The sequence below is a fragment of the Dendrobates tinctorius genome, unplaced genomic scaffold, assembly GCF_039654945.1.
Source record: "Dendrobates tinctorius isolate UK_male_01 unplaced genomic scaffold, ASM3965494v1 ptg000292l, whole genome shotgun sequence".
Classification (NCBI taxonomy): Eukaryota; Metazoa; Chordata; class Amphibia; order Anura; family Dendrobatidae; genus Dendrobates; species Dendrobates tinctorius.
Genome location: NW_027361959.1, coordinates 3,968,812 through 3,996,710, shown reverse-complemented (window position 1 = coordinate 3,996,710; position 27,899 = coordinate 3,968,812). Strand labels below are relative to the sequence as shown.

The 27,899-nt window shown below is 43.3% G+C and overlaps 1 protein-coding gene across 2 annotated transcripts in view; it reads left to right on the top strand.

The window, feature by feature from the left end:
* Positions 1-27,589, top strand: part of MYOZ1 (myozenin 1) — a 69,737-nt gene extending 42,148 nt beyond the window's left edge. For both annotated transcript variants that reach the window (XM_073560039.1, XM_073560040.1), the window contains exons 4-6: positions 23,874-24,141; positions 25,659-25,842; positions 26,910-27,589. In XM_073560039.1, the coding sequence (XP_073416140.1) occupies positions 23,874-24,141; positions 25,659-25,842; positions 26,910-27,141 (684 nt within the window). In that variant the 3' untranslated portion in view covers positions 27,142-27,589. The remainder of the gene's footprint in view (positions 1-23,873; positions 24,142-25,658; positions 25,843-26,909) is intronic.
* The last annotated feature ends 310 nt before the right edge of the window (positions 27,590-27,899 follow it).

The window sequence follows — 27,899 nt, the reverse complement described above, 5'->3', positions numbered from 1 at the left end:
ACCAGTCACATACATCCATCATCACACATACCACTGACAATATAAGTCTATATTAGCGCATGGCCGAGCGGCAATGCGAGTCTTTTATAGTGGCGACCTTCCGGGACCTTCCCTGTGGTGTAATCGGAACAGGCACGGGACCTGAGTATGTGACCCCCAAACTCCAATGGGAGGTTGAGCCACGGGCATGCTCAGTGGAGCGAAAAAGGGACTTAGTCCCAGGAGCTGCTCGCTGCTGGCTAGTGCAGGCTGCTATAGCTGAACCAGGGATGGCTGCAGCCACCAACCCAACAGCACTAGCCTGAGCAAGGCACAGGGAACAACGTCTTTGCTGAGCAGGCTCCTCTGCAGCCGGGACTGAATGGGAGCCCGCAGAAGGCAAGGCTCAGGATTCCTCCTGTGCAGAGGGACAAACCTGATGCCTAACAACTGCAGTCTATCTTTTTTATGTTTCTGTGTCAGCAGTGGGATCCTCCTGGGTTTCCTACCATAGTGGTTCACTTCTTTCAAATGTCAACAAATAGTTTGCGTTGACACTGATGAGCCTTGAGCCTGCAGAACAGCTTGAATTTCTTTGGAACTTGATTGGGGCTGCTTGTCCACCATCCGGACTAACCTGCGTTGCAACCTTCAAATCAATTTTTCTCTGCCATCCACGTCCAGGGAAATTAGCTATAGGGCCATAGGTTATAAACTTAAATAAATATGTTGCGTACCATGGACAAAGGAAAATCAAGATCTCTGGATTTGGACTTGTACCCTTGATATTATTGGTATTGTTCAACAATTTCTCAAGTCCTCAGACTGTTCTTTTCTCTTTGTGTTCTCCATGCTTAGTGTGGCACACACAGACACACAATGCACAGAATGAGTCAACTTCTCTCACCTTTATGTGGTTTCAGGTGGGATTTTCATATTGCCCATACCTGTTACTTGCCACAGGAGAGCTTGAACGAGTATCACATACTTGAAACAAAGTTGTTTACCCACAATTTTAAAAAAGTGCCAACAACTTTGTTCGGCCAATTCTGGGGGTTTTGTGTGAAATCATGGACAATTTACCTTTTTTTCCTCTGGTTTTTTTTGTGTTGTTCCAATACATACAAAAGAAATAAACATGTGTATAACAAAAAATTGTGTAATTGCAATAATTTTCTGGGAGAAATACTTCTTCATCTGGGACAATTGCAAGAGTGCCAACACTTTTGACCATGGCTATATATACACACAGAAACTGTGGCTTATGTGCGAAAGTATTCATCCCCTTGGCATTTTTCATGTTTTGCGCCTCACCACCTGCAAATTCATATTTTTTTAGAATTTGCATAAGTTCATGTAAAATACATTCCTACAATTGTGAACATTTGTTTTTCTTTTTTTAGTGAAACAAACAACAAATATGACAAAATAAATGAAAAGATCAGCGTGCATAACTATTCACCAGCTGAAGTCAGTACTTTGTAGAGCCACCTTTTGGAGCAACTACAGCTGCAAGTCGCTTTTGATCAGTCTCTATGAACTTTCCACATCTTGCCACTGGGATTTTTGACCATTCCTCAAGGCAAAACTGCTCCATCTCCTTTAAGTTAAATGGTTTCCTCTGATGAACAGCAATCTTCAAGTCTGATCACAGATTCTCAATTGTATTAAGGTCTGGGCTTTGACTTGGTCAATATAAACATTTACACCTTTCCCCTTAAACCATTTGAGTGTTGCTTTGGCAGTATGCTTGGGTCATTGTCTTGTTGGAAGGTAAATCTCCATCCTAGTCTCAAATGACTGACAGACAAACAGATTTTGCTCAAGAATATCCCTGTATTTCGCACCATCCATCGTCACCTCGATTTGGACCATTTTCGCTGTCATTGCTGAGAAAAACATCCCCCACAGCATGATGCTGCTACCACCTCATTTCACTGTGGGGATGGTGTTCTTGAGGAGATGAGCTGTGTTCATTTAGCGCAAGAAAGAGCGTTTACCTTGGTGGCCAAAAAGTTCAGTTTGATCTCATCTGACAACAGCACCTTCCTCCATACATTTGGGGAGTCTCGCACATGTTTTTTGGCAAACTCATAATGAGCTTTACAGTTTTTGTATGCAAGTATAGGCTTTTTCTGCATACTCTTCCATAAAGGCCACCTCTATGGAGTGTTGCAAGTATAGGCTTTTTCTGCGTACTCTTCCATAAAGGCCACCTCTATGGAGTGTATGGCTTATTGTGGTTGTACGGACAGATACTCCAGTCTCCACTTGGAAACTTTGCAGTTTATTATTATTATTATTATTATTATTATTATTATTATTATGCATTTATATAGCACCATTTATTCCATGGCGCTTTACATGTGAAAAGGGGAAATATAGACAAGTATAGTAAACATGTGTAAGACAAGGGACACGACAAGTACATAAGGAGAGGGGACCCTGCCCACGAGGGCTCACAGTCTACAGGGATGGGTGAGGATACAGTAGGAGAGGGTAGAGCAGGTCATGCTGTGGTTCAGTAGACCGAGGATCATTGCAGGCTGTAGGCTTTTCGGAACAGGTGGGTCTTCAGGTTCTTCTTGGAGGTTTCCGTTGATGGTGAGAGTCTGATGTGTTGCGGCAGGGAGTTCCAGAGTATGGGGGAAGCACGGGAGAAGTCTTGTATGCGGTTGTGGGAAGAAGAGATAAGGGGGGAGTAAAGAAGGAGATCTTGAGATGATCGAAGGTTGCGTGCGGGTAGGTACCTAGAGACCATGTCACAGATGCATGCAGGAGACAGGTTGTGGATGGATTTGTATGTCATGGTTAGGGTTTTGAATTGGAGCCTCTGGGCGATAGGAAGCCAGTGAAGGGCCTGCCATAGGGGAGAGGCTGGGGAATAGCGGGGAGACAGGTGGATTAGTCGGGCAGCAGAGTGTAGGATGGACTGGAGCGGAGCCAGAATGCTAGAGGGGAGGCCAGAGAGTAGGAGGTTGCAGTAGTCGAGGTCGGAGATGATAAGAGCATGCACTAGTGTTTTTGCTGTTCCTTCAGTGTTACATTTGGTCTCTGTGCTACTTCTCTGATTAATGCCCTCCTTGCCTGGGTTCAGAGTTTTAGTGGGCAGCCCTCTCTTGTTAAATTTATTATGGTACGATATTCTTTCCATTTGATGAAATTGGATATGATGGTGGTCCGGAGAATCATCAGAGAATGCAATATTTTTTTTATAACCCAACCCTGACTTGTACTTCTCAACAACTTTGTCCCTGACTTGTCTGGAGATCTCCTTGGTCTTCATGGTGCTGTTTGGTTAGTGGTGCCTTTTGCTTAATGGTGTTGCAGTCTCTGTGGCCTTTCAGAAAAGGTGTATATGTAATGACAGACCATGTGACACTTAGATTACACACAGGTGGACGTTCTTTCACTAAGCATGTGACTTATGACGGTAATTTCTTGCACCAGAAATTTTTAAGGGCTACATCGCAATTTTAGTTATTTGATCCCATACATTTTGTTCATGCCTGTATTTTTCTCACTTCACTACCATAGATTCTTAGGTGCTGATGCATCACACACAAGTTGGATTACAAAAGTATTTAAGCACAGGTTGTAATGTAGCAAAATAGGTAAAAAGCGAAAGGGGTGAATACTTTCGTAAGTCACTGTATATACTGTATGTATATACATATATATATGTTGTGGTAGATCAGCTCACTCAGCTGCATATGGAGGTAGTCATGGGAACACTGCGGCTTTAAGGATGCACTTGGTTTATTTGATACAGCATAAACCATGGTTTAAGCATAAAATAAACATGGCCTCTGGACAAAAGCAGCAAAACAAAACGGTAGCACTACGTGCAGTCCTTGCATCAGTGGGGGTTAGCCCACTCAGAGTCAGCAGTGTCCTTTAACAGGCACCATGTGCCCAAACACTGCCCTGGAGCCTTCTTCTCCAGGCACTCACCAACCAGACTGCCCCTGGAGTTCAGCCATTTAAGCCCATGCCATGTGACTCCATCATCTCAGGGGCGCATGATCTGATACTAGCCTGAATTTACGGTCTAGTAGGTAGTACCTCAGGGTGTAAATCGCTCATTTGATGGCCAAGCACTCTTTGTCCACTCTCTCTATTTTTTTCCACCTTGTATGGCCCTTGCCACTTGGCCAGGAATTTACATGATGGTAATCAACACCAACACTAGGTCTCCAGGGTAAAACTGTCTCAGCGCGGCTCGGTTGTAGACCCTCTCCCGGGCTTCTTGTGTTTGAAGGAGGCTCTCCTTCACAATCGGCAACAACTTTTCAATCTGGTCCTGCATTTGGGCCACATGCTTGATAATGCTCCAGTGGGGTGCAACTTCTGCTTCCCAGGTCTCGTTTGCAACATCCAGAAGTCTCCGGGGGTGGTCATCCATACCAATCCCATAGAGGACTGAGGAACTTCCCTGATAGAGAACAACCGATAGGGCAGTAGGCAACCCCATTCTCAGCCATCCCTCTCCATGACCTTCTCAAGCATAAACTTCAACGTCTTGTTGAATATCTTTACCAGGCTGTCTGTCTGTGGATGGTACACAGACATGAGGAGTTGTGTAACCTGGAGAGCCTTACACAACTCCCTCATCACTTTGTACATAAACGGTGTGCCTTGGTCCATCAGGATCGCCTTCGGCTGGCCCGTCCAAGAAAAAATGTGAACTCTTGGGCTATGCTCTTGGCGGAGGAGTTTCTAAGAGGTACCGCCTCCGGGTACCGTGTTGCATAGTCCATCACCACTAGAATGTATTGGTTCCTCACGAGCAGACTTAACCTGGAGCCCGATAAGGTCCATGGCAATTCTGTCAAATGGGACCTTTATAATAGGCAACGGCACTAGAGGACTTCGGAAATTTGACACAGGAGTTGTAAGCTGACACGTAGGAAGGACCGGCAGTAATTAACAATCTCTCTGTGACACCCAGGCCAGTAGAACCTCCTAAGGACACGCTCTTGTGTTTTGTATATTCCCAGTTGTCCACCCAAGATATGGGAATGTGCCAGGTCTAATACCCTACACCTATAGAGACCTGGTACTAACAACTGCTCTACCACTTTCTCTTTCAGCTTAGGGACCAAATACAGCAGCTCTCCATTTAATGCAAAATGTGGAAATCTGGTGTCAGTCCCCAGCTCTTGGGCAACCCCATTTATCATGGTCACATTTTCCAATACCCCTTTTAGGGTAAGATCCTGCATTTGAGCAGTCCCAAAATTACCACCAGAAACCTCCAGTTCAGGAATCTTGACCTCACTGGTCACCATCTTGTCCTCGTCACCAGCCAGGACACACAAGGGGAACAACTATCCACCTCCAACTGCAATGGGTTTCCATAGGCTTGAGCTGGCTTCTGTCTGGGACACTTGGTATCCCTGACTTCCCCCACAAGTCACAGAACAGGATAAAGTCACAACATATTATCACCGGGTACACCAAATCCTTAACCAGCCTGACCTCATCCCCACAGATTGTTTTTTTTAGTCACTCTGTCAATGAGATAGTCCTTGGTGTGCTCGTGAATAAAGTGGATTCCCACGTTTTTTCCTGGGACCAAGTAGTGGGGGAATGTGGCCCTTATCATGGTCACCAAGCTCCCTGAGTCTAAGGGCCCCGTCACACATAGCGACTCACCAGCGATCCCGACAACGATATCAACGTGTCAAGATCGCTGGTGAGTCGCTACATGATCGCTGTTGAGCTGTCAAACAGACAGCTTCACCAGCGATCAGGACCAGTGACACTGAGGGCGCGGCGTCACTGTGTACTTTAGTTACCAGCGCGCAGATGCAGGGAGCTGGTAACTAAGGTACACATCGGGTTTCTAAGGGACGTGCTCCCTGCATCAGCGGGCTGGTAACTAATGTACACAGAGGGTTTCTAAGCACAGCGCAGTGCCTAGAAACCCTGTATTTACCTTAGTTACCAGCTGATCACTGGTCTCCCGCCTGTCACATGGAGCGATGCGTGCTGGTCAGCGGGAGACCAGCAACCAAAAAAATGTCCAGGGCTTTCCTACAGCGATCAGCGATACCAGCAGGGGAGCCGGTCGCTGATCGCTGTCACACACAGCGATCTCGCTGGTGTGATCGCTGTTACGTCACAAAACTTGTGACTCAGCAGCGATCTCGCTAGCAAGATCGCTATGTGTGACGGGGCCCTAACAGTCATGACACCAGAACTCCATTTATGGTCACAGGACATGACTGTTTACATTGAAGGTAGGATATGCATAGTAGGAGCAGGTACTCTCTAGGCTGCGGTCCATCTCTTTGGGGAGACAATGGACAACGGGCGGCTATATGTCCTGGACTGTGACATCTCCAGCAAAGCAAATATCTCCCTGTGGCTTTTGACAACTCCTCAGTGACCCCTTGGGATCTAGGACTCCCTCCAGTGATGGCTCTACTACCCTTCTTTTGGGGCTCAGGTTCCTGCTGGGTACCCAAGTATGGGGATGCACCACCTCCTGGTTTCCTTAGGGACCTCAGGACTAGCTGGAACTGTTCCACTAGGCCCACCAGTTTGTCTGCATTTCTGGGATCTCCCTGGGCAACCCAGGTCTGCAGCAGCCTAGGAAGGGAGTGCATGAATCTGTCCATGACAACCCGCTCGACCATCTGGGCTGGAGTGGAGGTTTCCGGCTGTAACCACTTTTGCACAAGATGCAGCAGATTAAACATTTGGGATTGAAGCGATTTGTCCCCATAATATGCCAAGTGGTGAACCCTTTGTGCTCTCACTGACATAGTCACTCGTGTGCGTGCCAAATTTTCAGTTTTTATCTTGGCATATTCCACTCTGGGGCTCATCAGTCAAATACGGGGCATGTACCTGCCTATTGCTCTGGTGGTAGCTTCTCACACTCCACCACACGCTCAAACACAGTCAACAGTGCCTCTACATCATCACCTGGGGTCATTTTTTGCATCGCTTGTTTTACCGTCTTCCGGACATATGTGTCATCACGTGGACTTGGGGGTAGGGCTGCCAACCTTCCATGAAACACCTCTGCCAGCAAGTCAATCTGCTTCTGGTGCTGCTGGTGCAGCTGCTGCATCTGCTGTCTAAGCAGCTTAGTTGTCTCTTGTTGCACCATCTGTTGCTGCTATAATTGTTGTTGGTGCTGTAATTGCTGTTGCTGCTGTGCTTGTAGCAGATCTTTTAGCCGGTCCTCCGTTTTGCCTGATGTTGTACGCAGGCTTGTGGCCATCCCATGTGTTCACTGGAAATGCTGCCCACACTTCTAACACCACCTGTTGTAAATCGGCTTACTAGATTGCACACGGAGGTACTCACGTGAACACTGTGGCTTTAAGGATGCACTTGGTTTATTGGATACAGCACAAACCAAGGTTTAAGCATAAAATAAACACGGCCCTTTGGGCAAAAACAGCAAACAAAATGGTAGCACTACGTTCAGTCCTTGCATCAGTGTGGGTAAGCCCACTCAGAGTCAGCAATGTCCTTTAACAGGCATCAAGTACCCAAACACTGTCCTGGAGTCTTCCTCTCCAGGCACTCACCAACCCTGAATGCTCCTGGAGTTCAGCCATTTAAGACCAGACCTTGTGACTTCATGATGTGACTGATCACATGATCGCATCATCACGCAGGTGCTGTCAGGGCTCTGCAGGTGGAGATGTGGTGAATATTCTCCCACCCACTGTATAAATGTCCACTTAAAAACCAGCCCAAAGCTTAACTTAACTCTTGCAGCATTTACTGTGCTGGAGGAAATAAAACTCTAGATTTTATATTACTGAAGCCATTAGGCGTAGTGAAACATATCTCACCTTCAGCACTTTACCAGTGACTTCATCACAATGCATATGTAGAAAGGTGGACTGGCACAGCCACACAGATTAACATCTGGCATATTAACAATCCCCAAGAAAAAGGAATTAACCAATCATATTGTCACGGATAGGGGGGTGACCTTTGGCCAGCACACGGCTTTCACATGGGCAGAGGGCTTATCTTAGTTATCCCACCACTGCCACAATGTGATGAAAAACAGCAAGCTAGTCTTGACCTATCAATTTACCGCAGGGGGGCTTATTTTAGTTATCCCAGTGCTGCCACAAAGTGTTACAAACTGCCGGGATTTATGTATATCCCACTTTCCAGTTCAGCTTTGGAACTTGCAGCTCTCCGGCGCCCCCTTTACCCTCAGGTTAGTCAGGGAACTGCACCTAGGATAATTAGTCGCCGGACGGGCTACTTGTTGTGTACTGGCTATTAGGCCCACTATAGCGAGGGAATTATAAAGGCTCTGGACGCAGCCAAACAATCACCTTATAAAACCCCTTCCGTCACTGCCAGCTAGCCCACCTAGCCCAGAGCACACTTCGCTGCCACCACTTCCGATTTCTCTATTAATATTTAAAATTAATAAAGGGGTACGAAGCCATCCCAAATTAGCAGCATAATTACTTCAGGCACGTAAAAGTTCGGTACAAAGCATGGAGACGGAACTAATAATTTTATATTTTACTTCCAAAAGATAGGCAGTGTTAACAGAAGATATAAAAAGATTTTACAATATGAAACAATTAAATTATGTACACAGCAATTACAAATAAAAAAATGGTTAACAGAAGTAAAGAGGCACTCACATGTTACTTAGATTATTTCAGGCAAAACCATGCTGGTGGGAGGAGCCAGACGTCACAATGCAGAGGGGTCTGGATGCAGCAGTTTCACAGGCTAGAATGAGGGCTGTCCTGAGTGAAAGTGACTTATACTCCTGGGTGTTAGGGATGGCGGAACGCACTAAATATAAAATAACATAAAGTGTGTTCACCACCCGGGGTCCACCGTGCAGAAGGTGTAAACACTGCTGCTAGATAATGGTGGACAAACAATATGGCGGTATAACGCACGCGGGTTGAACGTCACCCAGGTGCGCTGAGCGATCTCTGTTAATTCACAGAGGCGCCTATGTGTTAAACACAAAAGGCTGAGCCTGTTAATGCCACAGGTCTCAGAGAAGTGCACGCATGGTATATGGTCACAGGAGCTGGGCCCTAGACAGAGGGTCAGCGTCCGTCTAGACCTACCGTGCGTGCGGCGTCGCTGCTGCGGACGCCAAGGGGAGCTGCAGACTGGAGCGCGGCAACAGACACTGACGCCTATCGACAATGTCCGGAAGCAGGCGCACTGTCGGACGCTAGCACTGTTGATGATGCTGCTGTGGCTTGTAGCTTGCCACTGGCTGGCGCTGACTCTAAGCCTAAGTCCCTGTACACATTCATAATATCAGAGGGAGGGGATCTTAATGAGTCATTCGCAGGTTCATGCATCCATCATCATTCAGTTAGCAACTAGAGACTATACTAGCACATTGCCGAGCGGCCATGTGAACCTTTTATAGCCGGGACCTTCCGGAAGCTTCCAGATCCCTGTGATGGACCAATCAGCTCACGAGAAGGACCTGGGCATGTGACTCCCGTTCTCCAATGGGAGATCATCTCGTGAGCATGCTCAGTAGAGCGACGGAGGGACTTAGCCTCTGGAGCGATTTGCTGCTGAGCAGCCTGCATTGCCATTGCTGACCCAAAGGTGGCAGCAATAGCCAGACCCACAGAGCAGGTCTGGGCACGGCGTCTGGCACGCCAGAACTGCTGAGCAATCTCTTCTGCGGTCAAGAGACAATGGGAGACCGCAGATTGTGAGGCTCTGGACTCCCACTGAACCGCCGCAGGAACCCGACGCCTAACACCTGGCCTTGTGACATCACTAAAGGGGCTGGCTTGTGGCAGTACTCTCTCTGCTTTCCAAGTTACAATCTGGCTAAGAAAACTATAATAATCATATCTCGCAGAGGGGACCTCGTATAGAAACGCTCATAGTATCATCTTATTCAGCTTGTTGCTGGCGTTTATTCAAAACCAAACACGAAGCATCGGGCTGCCCCGGCTGCGCAGGAATCCACTTCTCGGATTCCACTGAAGCTAGAATATTGAAAAACACAGGCTAAATAGTCCCGTCGAAGAACGTCACGGTATGTAGTTTTTATTTTTCTATCACAACCTCACATCGCTTTATGACCAAATGATTAGATTCTCATTATTGTCTATGAGAAGTCCTCACATGGTGGAAAGACAAAGGGGCTCCCTTCTGGAAGGAGGGAAATCACTCACTGGTATCTCAGGTTACACTGAGTGTGTGTGCAGGCTGAGGGGGGGTGGACAGTGTCAGGCTGTGAGTGAGCAGAAATTTACAGGCATGACAGGCAAAGAGAAAAGAACAGGGGGGTCAAACCCTCACCACTGGCATAGCAGAGTTCAGTATGTGAATAGCAGATTCTGAAATGGTCCAGAAGGTGTGATAATAGGAAAAAGTACATGACACTTTAAATTATCGTTACACATACAGTGGGGCAAAAAAGTATTTAGTCAGTCAGCAATAGTGCAAGTTCCACCACTTAAAAAGATGAGAGGCGTCTGTAATTTACATCATAGGTAGACCTCAACTATGGGAGACAAACTGAGAAAAAAAAATCCAGAAAATCACATTGTCTGTTTTTTTTTCATTTTATTTGCATATTATGGTGGAAAATAAGTATTTGGTCAGAAACAAAATTTCATCTCAATACTTTGTGATATATCCTTTGTTGGCAATGACAGAGGTCAAACGTTTTCTGTAAGTCTTCACAAGGTTGCCACACACTGTTGTTGGTATGTTGGCCCATTCCTCCATGCAGATCTCCTCTAGAGCAGTGATGTTTTTGGCTTTTCGCTTGGCAACACGGACTTTCAACTCCCTCCAAAGGTTTTCTATAGGGTTGAGATCTGGAGACTGGCTAGGCCACTCCAGGACCTTGAAATGCTTCTTACGAAGCCACTCCTTCGTTGCCCTGGCGGTGTGCTTTGGATCATTGTCATGTTGAAAGACCCAGCCACGTTTCATCTTCAATGCCCTTGCTGATGGAAGGAGGTTTGCACTCAAAATCTCACGATACATGGCCCCATTCATTCTTTCATGTACCCGGATCAGTCGTCCTGGCCCCTTTGCAGAGAAACAGCCCCAAAGCATGATGTTTCCACCACCATGCTTTACAGTAGGTATGGTGTTTGATGGATGCAACTCAGTATTCTTTTTCCTCCAAACACGACAAGTTGTGTTTCTACCAAACAGTTCCAGTTTGGTTTCATCAGACCATAGGACATTCTCCCAAAACTCCTCTGGATCATCCAAATGCTCTCTAGCAAACTTCAGACGGGCCCGGACATGTACAGGCTTAAGCAGTGGGACACGTCTGGCACTGCAGGATCTGAGTCCATGGTGGCGTAGTGTGTTACTTATGGTAGGCCTTGTTACATTGGTCCCAGCTCTCTGCAGTTCATTCACTAGGTCCCCCCGCGTGGTTCTGGGATTTTTGCTCACCGTTCTTGTGATCATTCTGACCCCACGGGGTGGGATTTTGCGTGGACCACCAGATCGAGGGAGATTATCAATGGTCTTGTATGTCTTCCATTTTCTAATTATTGCTCCCACAGTTGATTTCTTCACTCCAAGCTGGTTGGCTATTGCAGATTCAGTCTTCCCAGCCTGGTGCAGGGCTACAATTTTGTTTCTGGTGTCCTTTGACAGCTCTTTGGTCTTCACCATAGTGGAGTTTGGAGTCAGACTGTTTGAGGGTGTGCACAGGTGTCTTTTTATACTGATAACAAGTTTAAACAGGTGCCATTACTACAGGTAATAAGTGGAGGAAAGAGGAGACTCTTAAAGAAGAAGTTACAGGTCTGTGAGAGCCAGAAATCTTGATTGCTTGTTTCTGACCAAATACTTATTTTCCACCAAAATAAAATGAAAAAAAAACAGACAATGTGATTTTCTGGATTTTTTTTTCTCAGTTTGTCTCCCATAGTTGAGGTCTACCTATGATGTAAATTACAGACGCCTCTCATCTTTTTAAGTGGTGGAACTTGCACTATTGCTGACTGACTAAATACTTTTTTGCCCCACTGTAGGTAAATAATGCAGGATCTGCATAGGCAATATCTGAGACACATGCGTAATGGGCACAGACTCTCTCAATGAAAATGTATTGAGTGAGGCAGAATAAGTTAAATCACATACTTGCAGTGACATGATCACCTGCTATCATCACCGGCACTGGAGAAAACTCAGAACACACAGAGCACACAATGTGAGGATTCACATGTCTGCAGTCTCAGAGTGACATCAGATTTTTAACCCAACGCCGGACATTCCTTTAAGATTAATGCCAAAGTCAATAACATTATTATTATTATTTATTATTATTATTATTATTTATTGTTATAGCGCCATTTATTCCATGGCGCTTTACATGTGAGGAGGGGTATACATAAAAACAAGTACAATAATCTTAAACAATACAAGTCATAACTGGTACAGGAGGAGAGAGGACCCTGCCCGCGAGGGCTCACAATCTTCAAGGGATGGGTGATAATACAGTAGGCGAGGGTAGAGCTGGTCGTGCAGCGGTTTGGTCGATCGGTGGTTACTGCAGGTTATAGGCTTGTCGGAAGAGGTGGGTCTTCAGGCTCTTTTTGAAGGTTTCCATGGTAGGTGAGAGTCTGATATGTTGTGGTAGAGAGTTCCAGAGTAGGGGTGATGCGCGAGAGAAATCTTGTATGCGATTGTGGGAAGAGGAGATAAGAGGGGAGTAGAGAAGGAGATCTTGTGAGGATCGGAGGTTGCGTGCAGGAAAGTACCGAGAGACGAGGTCACAGATGTATGGAGGAGACAAGTTGTGGATGGCTTTGTATGTCATGGTTAGGGTTTTGTAATGGAGTCTCTGGGCAATTGGGAGCCAGTGAAGGGATTGACAGAGGGGAGAAGCTGGGGAATAGCGGGGGGACAGGTGGATTAGTCGGGCAGCAGAGTTTAGAATAGATTGGAGGGGTGCGAGAGTGTTTGAGGGGAGGCCACAGAGCATGAGGTTGCAGTAGTCAAGGCGAGAGATGATGAGGGCATGGACTAGGGTTTTTGCAGATTCTTGGGTGAGGAATGAACGGATGCGTGAAATATTTTTGAGTTGAAGTCGGCAGGAAGTGGAAAGGGTTTGGATATGTGGTTTGAAGGAGAGATCAGCGTCAAGGATTACTCCGAGGCAGCGAGCTTGTGGGACTGGGGAGAGTGGGCAGTCATTTACTGTAATTGATAGGTTCGTAGGGGGGGTCATGGAAGACATCTGTGTTTGAAGGTTCTGAAAAAAAATCCTGAACTGTGTTAATCAGACAGAGAGGACTTCTGCAGCTGGGAGAAAGATAGTCGAGACCACTGGAGTGCGTGGGCTGGTAAAATGTGGAGACAATTGCCTTACACAATACTTCACCTCCTAAGAGTACAACCAATCTGAGTGAATAAATTGCTGTTTACAATGGAGCACATGTTCTACGGCTACAAATTACTCTCAACATAGTTGTGAGTGTATGTGCAATCTTTGTTAATCTAGAGGATTTGGATTGGAAATGGTTTTGCACAGTTTTGCTTGGAATCACTCTTAGGTGGTAACTTAGAAATCACTAGATAGGTTGCACATTTTCAGCTGTGGGAAAGGTCAAGGTTGATGAAAGGAGAGGGCACAGCAGCTACCTAACCCACAAAGATGCTACTTTTCTTCATATTCTATCTTCCTTAAATTAGTTTGCTGACATGGCACCTAAAAAGGACATGTTATTGATTGTACAAGGAGTTTTTAGTTCATAGGCTGTTCAACCTGAAAGCAATTCTACAAAGTAAGGCTTTTAAAAACATTTTATCACTACAGTGGCATGTAAAAGTTTGGGTACCCTGGTCAAAATTACTGTTATTGTGAACAGTTGAGCAAGTAGAAGATTAAATTATTTCTAAAATGTCTAAAGTTAAAGATAACACATTTCCTTTGTATTTTAGGCAAAAAAGGAATAAAATATTGTCATTTATTTAATTTTAGAAATTGTAAAAAGAAAAATTGGCTGATGCAAAAGTGTGTGCACCCTTGGAGATTTGTGTGCTCAGATAACTTTGACCAAGGTTTCATACCTTAATTTCACCTGTTAGGGTTATGACTTGTTCACTATTATCATTAAGAAAAGGCCAGGTGATGCAAATTTCCCAGCTTCATAAAAAACCTAGCCTCCTCTAACCTTGTGCCAAAAAACAGGATCCATGGGTTCTTCTAAGCAGCTGCCTAGCACTCTGAAAATGAAAATGGCGGAGGTCCACAATGCAAAAGAAGGCTATAAAAAATAGCAAAGTGTTTTTAAGTTGCCCTTTCCTCAGTTTGAAATGTAATTAAGAAATGGCAGTTAGCAATGACAGTGGAGGTCAAAACAAGCTCTTGTGGACCAAGCAAAACTTCAGTGAGACTGCTTGTTGGATTGCTAGAGAGGCAAATCAGAACCCCTGTTTAACCTTAAACGACCTTCAGAAAGATATAACAGGCTCTGGAGTTGTGGTTCATTGTCCTACTATTCAGAGACACCTGCACAAATATGGCTTTCATGGAAGAATCATCAGAAAAAAACTTCTCCTGCGTCCTCACCATAAAATTCAACTTCAGAAGTATGCCAAAAATGTCTAAATAATCCCGATGCATTTTGGAAACAATTCCTGTGGACCGATGAGGTTAAAATAGATCTCTTTGGCTGCCCACAACGATCAAAGGTATGTAATAAGAAAAAAGGGAACCGAATTTCAGGAAAAGAACATATCGTCAACTATTAAGGGTGGATCAATCATGCTTTGGAGTTGTGTTGCAATCAATGGCATAAGGAACATTTCACAGGTAGAGGGAAGAATGGATCTGTAAAAAGCAGAAGTTGAAAAGAGGATGGCTTCTGTGAATAGATAATGCTCCTAAACACACGTCAAAATCCACAATAGACTACCTCAAAAAGCGCAGACTTAAGGTTTAACAATGGTCCTAACAGTCCCCTGATCTGAACATCATGGAAAATCTGTGGCTAGACCTCAAAATAGCAGTACATGCAAGATGACCCAGGAATCTCACAGAACTGGATATGCAAATTGCCTCTTCAGAGAGAAAGAGGACTTTTACTCTACAGCGCCGCCTATTGGTAGTAGCGATCCTACAAGCCACAATCAACCCTTTTACGAGTCTTGTAATATGACTTAGGATAAAAGCCAAATCAGAATCTCAATTTTTAGACACGGTGTTTCGGGCTATTCAGGAGATTCTGATTTGGCTTTTATCCTAAGTCATATTACAAGACTCATTAAAGGGTTGATTGTGACTTGTAGGATCGCTACTACCAATAGGTGGCGCTGTAGAGTAAAAGTCCTCTTTCTCTCTGAAGAGGCAATTTGCATATTAAATTTCCCAGAGGAGCATTGCACGGCGAATAAGCCTCCTTACCTTGACAAGCCAGAGCTGGTATGTCACTCTCCACAAGGAGAAACCTTACCCCTTAGACCACAGAACTGGAAGAATTTTCTAAGGAAGCATCTATTAAACTCCCTCAACCAAGAATTTAAGGACTTTTGGTTGGCTAAAAAAAGAGTTTACAAGCTGTGACACATTTAAAATGGGGTGCTACTAGGTACTAACCATCTAGGTTGCCCAAAATTTTGCATCTGCCCGATTTCCCTTTTGTAATTTATAAAATGAAAAAAAAAAGCCATTTTGTTGCCTAAAATACAAAGGAAATGTGTCCTCTTTATCTGTAGGCCTTTTAGAGATCTTTTTATCTTCAAATTGCTTAAAGTGAACCTGTCACCATGTTTGGCCAATACGAGTTACGGCCACCACCTTTCAGGGCTTATATACAGCATTCAATAATGCTGTAGATAAGCTCCAATCCGACCTGCAAGAGAAGAAAAATAACTTTCATTATACTCACTTTTGGGGCAGTCCGGTATGATGGATGTTGCAGGTCTTGGTCCGACGCCTCCCATCTTCTTGCGACGACGCTCTCCTGCTTGCTTCATCCACACAGGCTCCCCGGCATTGCGCTCCTGCGCAGTCGTACATATCTGCCCTGTTGAGGGCAGAGTAAAGAACTGCAGTGCACAGGCTTCGGGAAAGGTCAGAGAGGCCCAGCGCCTGTACACTGCAGGAATTTGCTCCGACTTCAACAAGGCAGATACTGTAAGTACACCTGCGCAGGAGTACGATGCCAGGGAGCCATGAAGCAAGCAGGACGGCATCGCAAGAAGATGGAAGGCGGCAGACCAAGACCTGTGACACCCCTTGGACCGGACCCTGCAGGTGACAATTATAAAAGTTATTTTTCTTCTCTTGCAGGTCAGATCGAGGCTTATCTACAGCATTATAAAATGCAGTAGATAAACCCTGAAAGGTGGTGTCCTTAACTCGTATTGGCCAAACCTGGTGACAAGTTCCCTTTAAATGTTCACAATAACAATCATTTTGATCAGGAATGACCAAACCTTCACAAGCCAACGTATAACCAGAAAAAAACTTCCAGAAGAACCTGTCCCATGATGCCTACTCTGGAGACACTGCTTACCAAATATTTTGTGGTTACTTTGTTGTATTAAAGGGAATCTGTCACCTTGATTTTACACCCCAAACTATTTATACGTGCATGTAGCTCTTTCAACGGCAAGTCCAGAAATATCTGTATACATTGCCAGCCCATTCCTCCATTGCTGAGAAATCAAAATCTCAAATTATATGCAAACAAGGCTGAAGGACTATGGTAGATCTCAAGCCTCTGTCACTCCAGCTTAGTGTCGCCTCCTTCTACTTTACAGATGGCTCCTATGCCTGAAGGCATACAGCATAGAGGGTGATAGTCAAACAGGAGGAGGTGGTGCTGGGCAAGGTATAGAGCCGCAGTGACAGAGGCTTCAGATCTACAGCCTCATTTACATATCAATTTGAATTCAAACAATCATTTATCTGTAAAGGAAGATTGTATTGGCCATCTAAGGGTATTGCTGGACTTGTCTTTATTTTTTAGCTCTTCAGACGACATTTTAATGTAATTCCTAAACCCATGTCTGGGGAAAAAGCAAGTGGTTGGCAATAATTGATGAGACTGAGATGCACATTAGTGACAGTACTCACAAATCATATTAGGCAATGGCATTTTGTTTTGAACAGTATTGACTAATGGGTATTGCTTAGACACTAAGTTTTGGTTCATGACCACAAGGTGCTACTTGAAAGTTGTTTAACTTCACAAGCATCTGTTGCCGAGAGACAGTAACATTTAGAAGAGGTCGGCAATGCTTTAAGAGACAGTTCAACAGCATGGTGGAAATAGAAACACATATGGCCTCCTCAATCATCCCAAGCCGAAAAGAAACAAACAATTTCTAACAGTATAGATCTAATTAAAATGGAGTGGTGAGCTTTCCTAACACCTGACTTATTAAATACTTGCTTCCTTTCTTAGAATTTGTGCTATTCCTCTGGTATATCTCTTAAGCATTTTGTTTCTTAAATGGCAACTAGGCGTTACTAGTGGAGGGGTGTTCCTGCACACTCTGACACTATCCAATCTGTACTGAGAGGGACACAGCCATTTGACAAAGAGAATGGTAACGTTCAGTGTTAAGATTTACATATATTAGAGAGGGATGAGAGAGGAACAATACAATACAGAGTTCTAAGAAGGAATGGACCAGAATTGTTAATTCAGAAGCATTTACTTAACATATAATAATAATTTTATTTCTATAGCGCTAACATATTCCTCAGCACTTTACAATTAAGTGAGCACACATATAGACAAAAAAAAGCAATACAAAGTAACACATAGTTCAACAGTTACAGGAGGAATGGGGGCCTGCCTGCAAGCTTACAATCTATAAGCCAATAGGGGGGACACAATAGGTAGAAAGTGCTTGTTATATATGGTCCAGCCATCATTATAATAAATAAGGGTTTTTATATAAAACCGCAAGATCCGGTCATCAGCCAGTGGGAGCACATCTCCAGGGACTTATGCACACGTCACTTTGTAAGTAATGCAGACAATTTTGCTTGCTTTTTTTGCACAGCTATTTCTATGGTGCTTATTGAATACATAGTGTGTTTTGCACAAATTACTTTTGTGAACTTTGCAGATTTTTCTGAGTTCTCTTTGTTGCACATTTACCATAATGGTGCTTATTTGCTCACATGATTCAATCATGTTTAACAAAGGAGAATTTCATTCATGTTCCCCTTTTTTGCACACGTCACTTTGCAAGCAATGCAGATAATTTTTTGTGCTTTTTTTGCACAGCTATTTTTATGGTGCTTACTGAATGCATAGTGTTTTTTGCACAAATTACTTTGTGAATTTTGCAGATTTTTCTGAGTTTTCTTTATTGCACATTTACCATAATGATGTCGTTTTGCACACATGATCCAATCATGTTTAACAAAGTAGCATAGGAGCATTTCACAAATGTTCCTTTTTTTAGGGATGGCTATATTTATTTATTGTTACATTCATTGCTATCTCATCGGTTATAATTTATTTTACAGTGCACTTTGCATCAAAATTGTTGTGATAATTTCATAATCGTCAGATTTGCATATTGCAATTACTGCATATACTTGTGTATAAGCCGACCCGTGTATAAGCCGACCCCCTAATTTTGCTACAAAAAACTGGGAAAACATATTGACTCATGTATAAGCCTAGGGTGGTGCTGCACAGGGGTTAATGGTGGTCCAAAAAGATGCTCCATAGATAAATACCACCATAAAATGCTGCAAAAGGGTTAATGGTGGCCCAATAAGATGCTCCAAGGATAAATACCCCCATATATTTCTGCACAAGGCTTAATGGTGTCCAAAGTAGATGATCCATACATAAATACCACCCATATATTGCTGCACAAGGGTTAATGGTGTCCCGAGTAGATGCTCCATACATAAATACCACCCATATATTGCTGCACAAGGGTTAATGGTTGCCCAAGTAGAAGCTCCATACATAAATACCCCCCATATATTGCTGCACAAGGGTTAATGGTGGCCCAAGTAGATGCTCCATACATAAATACCCCCCATATGCTGCAGCCGCTGCTGCTATAAAAAAAAAGACATACTCACCTCTCCGTCACTGGGGGCCAGGTGCCGATGTAGCCACTGGCTCAGGCCCCCGGCACTGGCTATATTTACCGTTCCCGGTTCCATCGCTGTCTTCCGGGTCCTGTGCAGTGACATTAGCAGAGGGTATGCACTGACGTCATCGTGCCCTCCGCTAAATGTCACAGCCAGAGGACCCGGAGACAGCGATGGAACGAGGAGAGGTAAGTATTGTTCGTCTCCCCCGTCATACTCACCACCCCCTCCTGGCGCCCGATCTCTTCAGCCCCTGCTTCCAGCATGATGTCAGCGTCCCAGGCTGGTCCTGCATTCAGCGGTCACGTGGTACCGCAGCCGCTCATTAAATATGCGCATATTCATTAGTTTAATGAGCGGTACCACGTGACCGCTGAATGCAGGAATAGCTGGGACACTGAGATCATGGGGGAAGCAGGGGGGCTGCAGAGACTGTGCCAGGAGGGGGGAGTATGGTCTCTGACACCCCCCACTCCCCCTCCCCTGCCGACCCCAGGTATAAGACTCGCATATAAGCCGAGAGGGGGACTTTCAGCCCAAAAAAATGGGCTGAAAATCTCGGCTTATATACGAGTATATACGGTACCTCCCACTTTGATATATTTCTTTGTTTATATTTCTTTGTGTACATTTTTACATTCATGTTACACATCTAGTCCTGGATTTTGGTATGCTCCTTTTTTTTGCGTTCCATTGCTTAGAAATTTACCTATTTTTCATGTATGTGTAGGTAGGGTAACCGACAGGGGGGTGGTCCGTTACTGGCCGCAGACAGACTTGAGACAGAGACAGGATCATGTCCAACAGGTCTTCTTTATTCATCGTACTTTCCACGACCCACAGCACCACACAGCAGCTGCGCGACAAACTCCGCAGCCTCACACAGCAGCTGCTCGACAAACTCCGCAGCCTCACTCAGCAGCTGCCCGACTCCGTACACAGGCCCGGGTACCTTTACTTTCTTCCTTTTGACAAATGGACGTCCCTCGTGGCTCTTTCACTGTGGCTGCCCTAGGCCTACTACCACAGCGTTTCACCAGTCCGAGTCCGTTCGTTTTGTGGTACCCCAGGCTGTCTGTCTGTGGCCCCCTCCTGTCCGGGCCACCCCCCGTGACCTAGTTCAGCTGTCAGTCCCCTCCAGAGCTTCTTCTCTGTCCTCTCTCCTCAGCAGACCTTTCTGTCTCCTGTGCTCCCCTCACTGACTGACCTTTCCAGAACCTTCTCTCAGCCTTTTATATCCCTCAAGTTCTGTTAACCCCGCCCCCCATAACTTGACAGTTTCTTTAGCCAATGGCAGTTGTTCAGTCCCATCCTCACACTCTCCACTGCCCTCTAATGGTCAAACTCCAATATTACACTCTTCCTCTTTATCTCCAACTGTTTCCCATCTTTCACTATAACAGTTCACCCACAATATGCTACACCTCTGCCTTCCCACTGCAGACAGCTCCGCCCATCATTCCACCTTCCCTACATATGTTCCTAATAAAGGTGTATGCCAGTCCATGTATGTACCGCGATTTGTGGACTGGCAGTGGGTTTCTTGACCCAACCTCAGCAACCTACGATTGGTGTGTAAATCGCAGTTCATACATGAAACCGACATCAGGCCTCGCGCACATGGCCATAATCATCCATTGGCTCTGCTTTGTACATAGAAGTGCATAGAAGGACTGAACAGATGTATATGTCTGATGTCACATGGAGCATACAGAGTTTTTTCCATATGAACCCTACAGAAAAAAAGTGCCATTCTTTACCAGATGTCATATGTAGAGGAATTGCTTGTACGGGAGAATAATCCCTTACACAGTATCTGTTGGATCATGATCCACTGGTGCACAGAGTTCCTACGCGACTGCATATGACCGATATGCATGTGGTCAATAATTATCATAAAAATGTTCTAGTTTTGGCACTAACATCTTAATACTGGCAATAAAATCCCACCAGAAAGAATGATTTGAAACACTGGCAACTATTCTATTTCACTTTCTTTTTTTCACACTAATATCACATTATATTAATATTCAGAATATTAAAGGATAACAAATTCTTAGTGTAAGCAGAATATTAACAGCATTGCCGGTACTATGTGCAGGTTATACACCCAGTGAACCTTTTTCTTATCTCGTGGGTAAGTTCTGTTCTGCTGTTTAAGCCTCCCAGCACATGGGGTTATATAATCCCAGTGAGTCTCTTGGTTTTTACTTCTTACATTTCTGTCTATATTTAGCTTTTGGAACAGCTGTTGCTGGAGCTGGTTTACAGATTTTCTCTGCAGAGCATGCACTTACACTGTCTCTGACAAAACACTAGTTTATGGGTCACTTACACATAAAGCAGTAATCTAACCACATTGCAATGCATTTTGTAAACCCCATTAATGTCCAAAATACAGCATAGATAAATACCATGAAAACCACAGAACAGAGGAAAAAATCCTCCAATATTTAAGAAAAAAACAAAAACAGGCAGAGATGCTTACCTGTATAGACAGGCCTCAATACAAATGCATCAGGGTGCAGCAGACCCAAGTAAAATGGCAACTGCACAGGTGCAAAAATACCTAATGAAACAGCCAGCCCACAATCAGGGATTGGCCGTGTGGCACACCAGTGCAGAAGAAATAATCCGTATGTGGCAATGTTCACACAGGGAATGCAGAGCATATGGTTCACAGCCTCTTAGTAACACCATATAGGGGGGCTGCCCAGTGCTAACTATATTGCATCCCGTGTGAACAGAGGCCACAGTTTACAGAACCATTTGGGCCCAACTGCACCCTGAAAAGATAAAAAGTGCACAAAAACATATTAATATATGTAAGGTATTGGTTAATATTATGGCCATAATGCGTAAGCTGGCAAACTACCGTCAAAGTTCCTTACACTTACCAGTCCTACTCTATAAGACAGGCCTCAATACAAATGCACTATCAGGGTGCAGCAGTTGGGCCAAATGGTTCTGTTGGCAGGGAGAGTCCTATCTCGCCTGGAGGTTGGCTGGGCCTCTGCCCCGGAGGACACGGTACTGAAGCGGGCACCTGTGTGCACTATGAACTGTGAGTAAAGCTTTGAAACTGTAAGCCCTGGTGTCCTCCATTCATTCCCTCATCAGCACCGCTACATCTGGGTATCCGCGTCTACACCATCCTGGGCCTCTCCTCATCCATTGCACCTACACTGCCCTGGGACTACAGCTCCACCTGTGGGGAGCTATACCATCTTTGCTGCATCACACCATCAGTCCCAGCGGATCTGTATGCAGCGTTAGCTTACCATCTTACTTGCCAAACACCACGGGTGGCATCACGAACTACTATTACATTAAACCACAAAAACAACTACCATTGATATTGGGCGCCCAGGGCCACGGACCGGGTTACCGCTGCTGTGACACATCTCCCCCTGACACTGGCCCGGTACCGAGTACCCCACAGCCCTGGGACGGGGGCGACCCACATCTCTGCCTGTTTTTGCTTTTTTCATAGATAAATACCAGCAAGGAAAAGTTCTTTGTTGCATATGTATACATTAGTTGTCCAGTGCATAAAAAATATTTGTAAATGGGTTTAATTGTCGCCATATCCAAAATTGCCAATTTTTGCTTGTTTTATTCTTGCTCCCCTGAGTATTCTTCTTTTAATGTAATACATTTTTTTCTGAGATATGGTTCTTTTTATATAGTGCTATTTTTTATGGATTTTACCAATGGGGCATTGTTGACAAGATTCTCGGGGTGTGTCTTTAGGCAGCACTGCATACTTACCCTGTGAGTAATGCCCCTTTGGAAAAGACCATAAAATTAGCACCAAATAAAAAGGCCTATATCTCCGGAACAATATGGTGGACTTAAAAAAAAATGCAATAGTCGAGGAAGCAACGAGAATAAAATAAGCACAAAAACTGGTGAATTTTGATCTGTTGATAGGTCCTCTTCTGCATAAAAAAGAATCAGTACTGACTCTCACTGATATCCCACATTTCTTGTGCAGACACTTACCTGGCTTACAATAGCCTCTGCTTCCAGGACCCGTTTCAACAAACCCAACATGGTATGACATGCCCGCTTTGCCATATACTGGCTGACTTGTGTCACCCCTTTGGCCAGTAAATGGCAGATCTGGCATTAACTGGCATTTCAAGTGTTTCGAGATGAAACCAACAAAGTAAAATCAGCAGGGTCTGGGTAAGCATCAAAGGGGGCTGCAGGGGATCAGCCAGGGCAACTATCAATTATTTCCTTTTTTTATATGAGTCTGGGCTCTTTTGAAAACATTTGTATCTTCAGGACAATACCTTTAAATAAACAAAATCTTCGGACTCTCACACTACATCACTACCAGTCTACTTTAATAAATGCTGAATTGTCAGTAGACCTTTAATAACATTTTCCATGCCTCTATTAGACCTCATTCTCGTGAAAACACCTGTACAGCAGGACAACACCTAAGTAGAACGCCACATAACATGTTGGAAGTGGCACTTTATCATGAATCAAATTAATTTGAAAACCGAAAGTGCAAATAATGCCTGGCACAGTAACACCAGTAGAGTAGAGGGGTTGACACAATGCTAATAACTCTAACTAAATCTGAGGTTATACTTTGATGATTGCAGAATGAATACATATTGCAGTGACCATTATGTACTGCCGAGCTGAAAGGTCTTCATTTATATGTGATATAATTGTATTTAGTTTGCTAAAACGTGATATAGTGACACTCAAAAAGAGTTAATGCCTCTCAAAGTACTGGGGTGAAAATAGATCTATGACAGATAGGTGTTAAGCATGGTTTAAAGAGTGAACAAGTCAATGGTTATCTTTCTGTCTTCTGTAGGACCACTTCCAGAAGTTTATACCATCTGTTGGAGGACAATTAGGTGTTGGTGGACAAGCAGGTGTTGGAGGAGGTGGTTATGGGTTAATACAAGGCAGCGGACAATTTGTGTCTAGTCTGTCTGGAGGACATCATGGGCCTGGAGGTCAACACCCACCTGTTCCTCCACCAAAACCAGGGAGCAAAGGTGTTGCAGGAGGTCAGCAAGGCATCGGTGGCAGTGGAGGACAAGGAGGCACTGTGGGCATTGATGGTGCAGGAGGACAAGGTAATTGTTTCAAAAATAAATGTACTCTACTGGAAAAAATTTGACCTTTTTTAATTTTGAAAAATAAAATGACTTTATACGTTCAATCTAACCTATCCAGCCTTTCAACTTAATAACAGAACTGAGAAATCCAGTCATGAAAAAAGGAAAGTATAAGGACAATGATTCTCAGTGACTGCATTTCTCAGAATAAATCTGAATGATATTTAGTATAAGAGTTTATCTTACATTAGCATGCATACCATTATGAAAAATATCAGGCTTTGTGGCATGAAGGCTAGAATTGGGGACTTCGATATAACGTTCCCCTTTGTCAAACGTATATATGTAGCTATTGCTAAACAGAAACTTAAGAACACATACGGATAAGAAATAGTCATTTATCAAATAAAGCATTGTCATTTTCATCAGTCATATTTCTATCAAATGGACGTTTAACAAGATATTATATGTCACATACTGTATAAAATCAATGAAAATAATTTTCTTTATTAGTCACCTTTTATAGATCTTGTATTTTAGTCTACAGTTACCTTAAGAGCTGCACTCACATTTCTGCAGGTCTAAAGTCCATATTAACCATTTTTCAAATTACCATTCATAGCAAATTGATTCACCGTGATTCAAAAATAATGTAAAGCCTCCAAGTGCCCTGAAAAGATGACTGCAACACTCTGAGGCAAATTTAGTCATTTCAAAGTGATCACAACATATATGGCTATGACTGAATGAAAGGATGGTGACCAGTGGTACACAGCCTGCTCTTTAAACACTAATTTTTTTCATTGCTGTACTATCACACACACTTTTTGTATAGTTTTAGCTGTATTGTTCTTGCTTTCTCTCCATTTCTCTGTGCCTAAGCTATGAGTTGTGACATCCTTATTCACCCTAAAATGGGTGCTGCGTTCCCTACTTCTGCTTTTATACAGACTATGACAGTCCCTCCTGATTGGCTATATGCCATGTGATTTTCATCTTTTCAACAGGTCATGATTTGAGGATATCTTATGGAGAGAGCCCATGACAATTTCTGATGCCTTGCACATGAATCAAATCATAAATTGTTCATATTTGCTGGGTTTAAGTTCTTAATAATTTGAAAAGAATTTGCTTGGTATTGAAATTATATGCTCATCATTAACCAGTATACTTTGTAGACTCATTGACTTCATAAAGTATATTTAGATGATTTGCATTATAGGAAATGCATTTTTATACAATCTTATGAAATAGATCGACCAGCAGTAGAACTTCACTATGAAAGCCAAATGTTAGCCATGCAACTGACAACAAGTTTGTCAACTGTTTCCAACAGTTGAACTATGAACATGTCTCTTCGCTATACCGGCTGATGTAGCTAACACAACTTAAGAAAAGCAGTTAGTTACCTAACTTTTTATGTCAATGATACCTATGTATGAATTAATCTGTGAGACAGCGTGTCGTTAATATTTATTTACCTACACATCAATTTACAGCTGAAATTTTTTTGTCTTGTTTCACTTAATATATAGTTTCCAATGCTCAGTCAGGTCAACCTGGAGGTGAAGGTATAAAGCATATCACTGTCATTAAGACTTACCTCTCTCCCTGGGACAAAGCTTTGGGAGTGGACCCGCAGCAAGCAACAAAACTAAGCATTAATCTTTTGGATTTTGGTAGCAAGGCCGAACTTTGTGGTTATAAATCTTTCAACAGGTAACTAGCTAACTATCAACAGTTCTCCTTGTTTTCAGCACAGCTCAAGAGTCATTGGATCTGATCCATTGAAACGATCAAGGTTAAGTAAGTGACCTTACTGGAAAGTTATTAGGAGTAGTATGTTTTGTAAAAAAAAGAAAGTTTTTACTATTATTATTATTACTACTATTATTAGCAATAACATATTCCACAGAGCTGCACAAAGATTAACCCCATTCAACAACTGGACATTAGTTTCTGTCATCACTTTGGACTCACAATCTAAATTCCCTCCATGAAATACATACATTGGAGCCTATTTCATGTGCAGATATTGACCCATTGAAATATTTTTGGGTTGTGGGAGAATACCCAGGTATCTGGAGAAAATCCACATGTAAATGGGGACAACATACAAGCTTTACACAGATGTTAATACTGGTTGAATTTGAACCCAGAATGTCTCATGTATAATGTTTAATTTCACATCTTTTGCCATGCCAATGATTACATTAATTATAGAAAAATACATGAACAAGTGCAGTTTTCATAAGCAGAGCCTGGATATATTCTAGTTATTACTTATCACCATTATAGACAACCAGTGCTTCAAAAACAGCACTAAAAGTAAATATCCTGGACTTTATTTCAAAGAAGCAAAATAAAATCCATAGGGCACCTTGAGTATCTGAGCCAGTGTTTTTTCCGCAATATTGTAGGCACATTGATCTATGTTTATTGGTTCATTTGAGCAGAATGTACAATTATAACACAAAATACCATGAAGAGGGATCTAAAGGAGGCGGAATCTTATTTCAGACCCATTACCTAATTTATTAAGTTTAGCATATTGGAAGGTATGTTTGAGCTAGTCTGTAACTACCCTAATCTTCCAAATAATCAATATTGTGAACCTAAAGCTCCTGATAAGTTCTCTTTAAATGAAAGACTTTAAAAGAGCATAATTGTTAAGTACTTGAGAGTATAATTGTACCTTTAAATAAGAGCAGAATGAATAAAATTGTAGGTAATAAAAAACATTTAGTACTTCTCATCTCACCAATTATGGTTATCATCCTTTGTAGGACAGCAATGCCCTTCGGAGGGTATGAAAAAGCGTCAAAACTGATGACGTTTCAGATGCCTGAATTTGATGCTGGGCCCGTGGAACCAGAGCCTGAAACTACCTTCAACCCTAATGTCATCAACAGACCATCCTTCAACAGGACACCAATCGGATGGTTGGGATCTGGTGATGGTGCACACTTCAACATTGAACTAAACGTACCTGCTGATGCTGAAACGGAAGAACTGTAAAGTTTTAGATTTCCAAAATAGAAAAAAAAATCTGTAGCCTGTAGATATGACAATTTAAAGATATGACCTGTTCCAGTGGCCACCAAACCTCATTAGGAAAAGTGCAATGAGGTGTGACTACTTATCAGCCAATGGTACAGGTCACATCGATGCCATATCCTAATGTGCTCTCTTTAAAGCAGCCAGGCTTCCCTATGTATGTTGATGTAAACTATAGCTTTTCGCGATGGTTTTGTTTAATGGAAAATAAGAAAAGTTTAAAGAAGTCAGTAAGAGGGTTTAGAAAATGTAAAAAGACAGAAGGCACTGAACAATGAATGCTTAATGTTATATGCACTGTGGCAGAAAGGGCAGTCTGTAAAATGTATTCTATGTATTCACAATCCATGCTCTTGATTTACAATTTTCCATTAGTGTGACTCAATAAACACGTACAGTATCTACAGAATCATGGAGTCTTTGCTTTAAGGGCTCTCATGGGGCACAGAAATGGGCCTTGTTGTGTAGGATGAATAGCATGTCACTGGATTATATACTGGATATGGTGCATCATCACAAAGAAAATGAGCACTTAGTAAAAATAAAGCTTTTCTCATTCAACGGAAACAGTTGCTTTCAGTCTAACACCTTGCAAAAAGAAAGTGAACTTGTGACTGGTTGCATTGTGCAGGAACAATTAGGTCATTATAGCTTGTGTACAGGGTCATACCATTTACATAGACATCCCTAAAGTTTTTCCCATTGTAGAAAGTGATGGC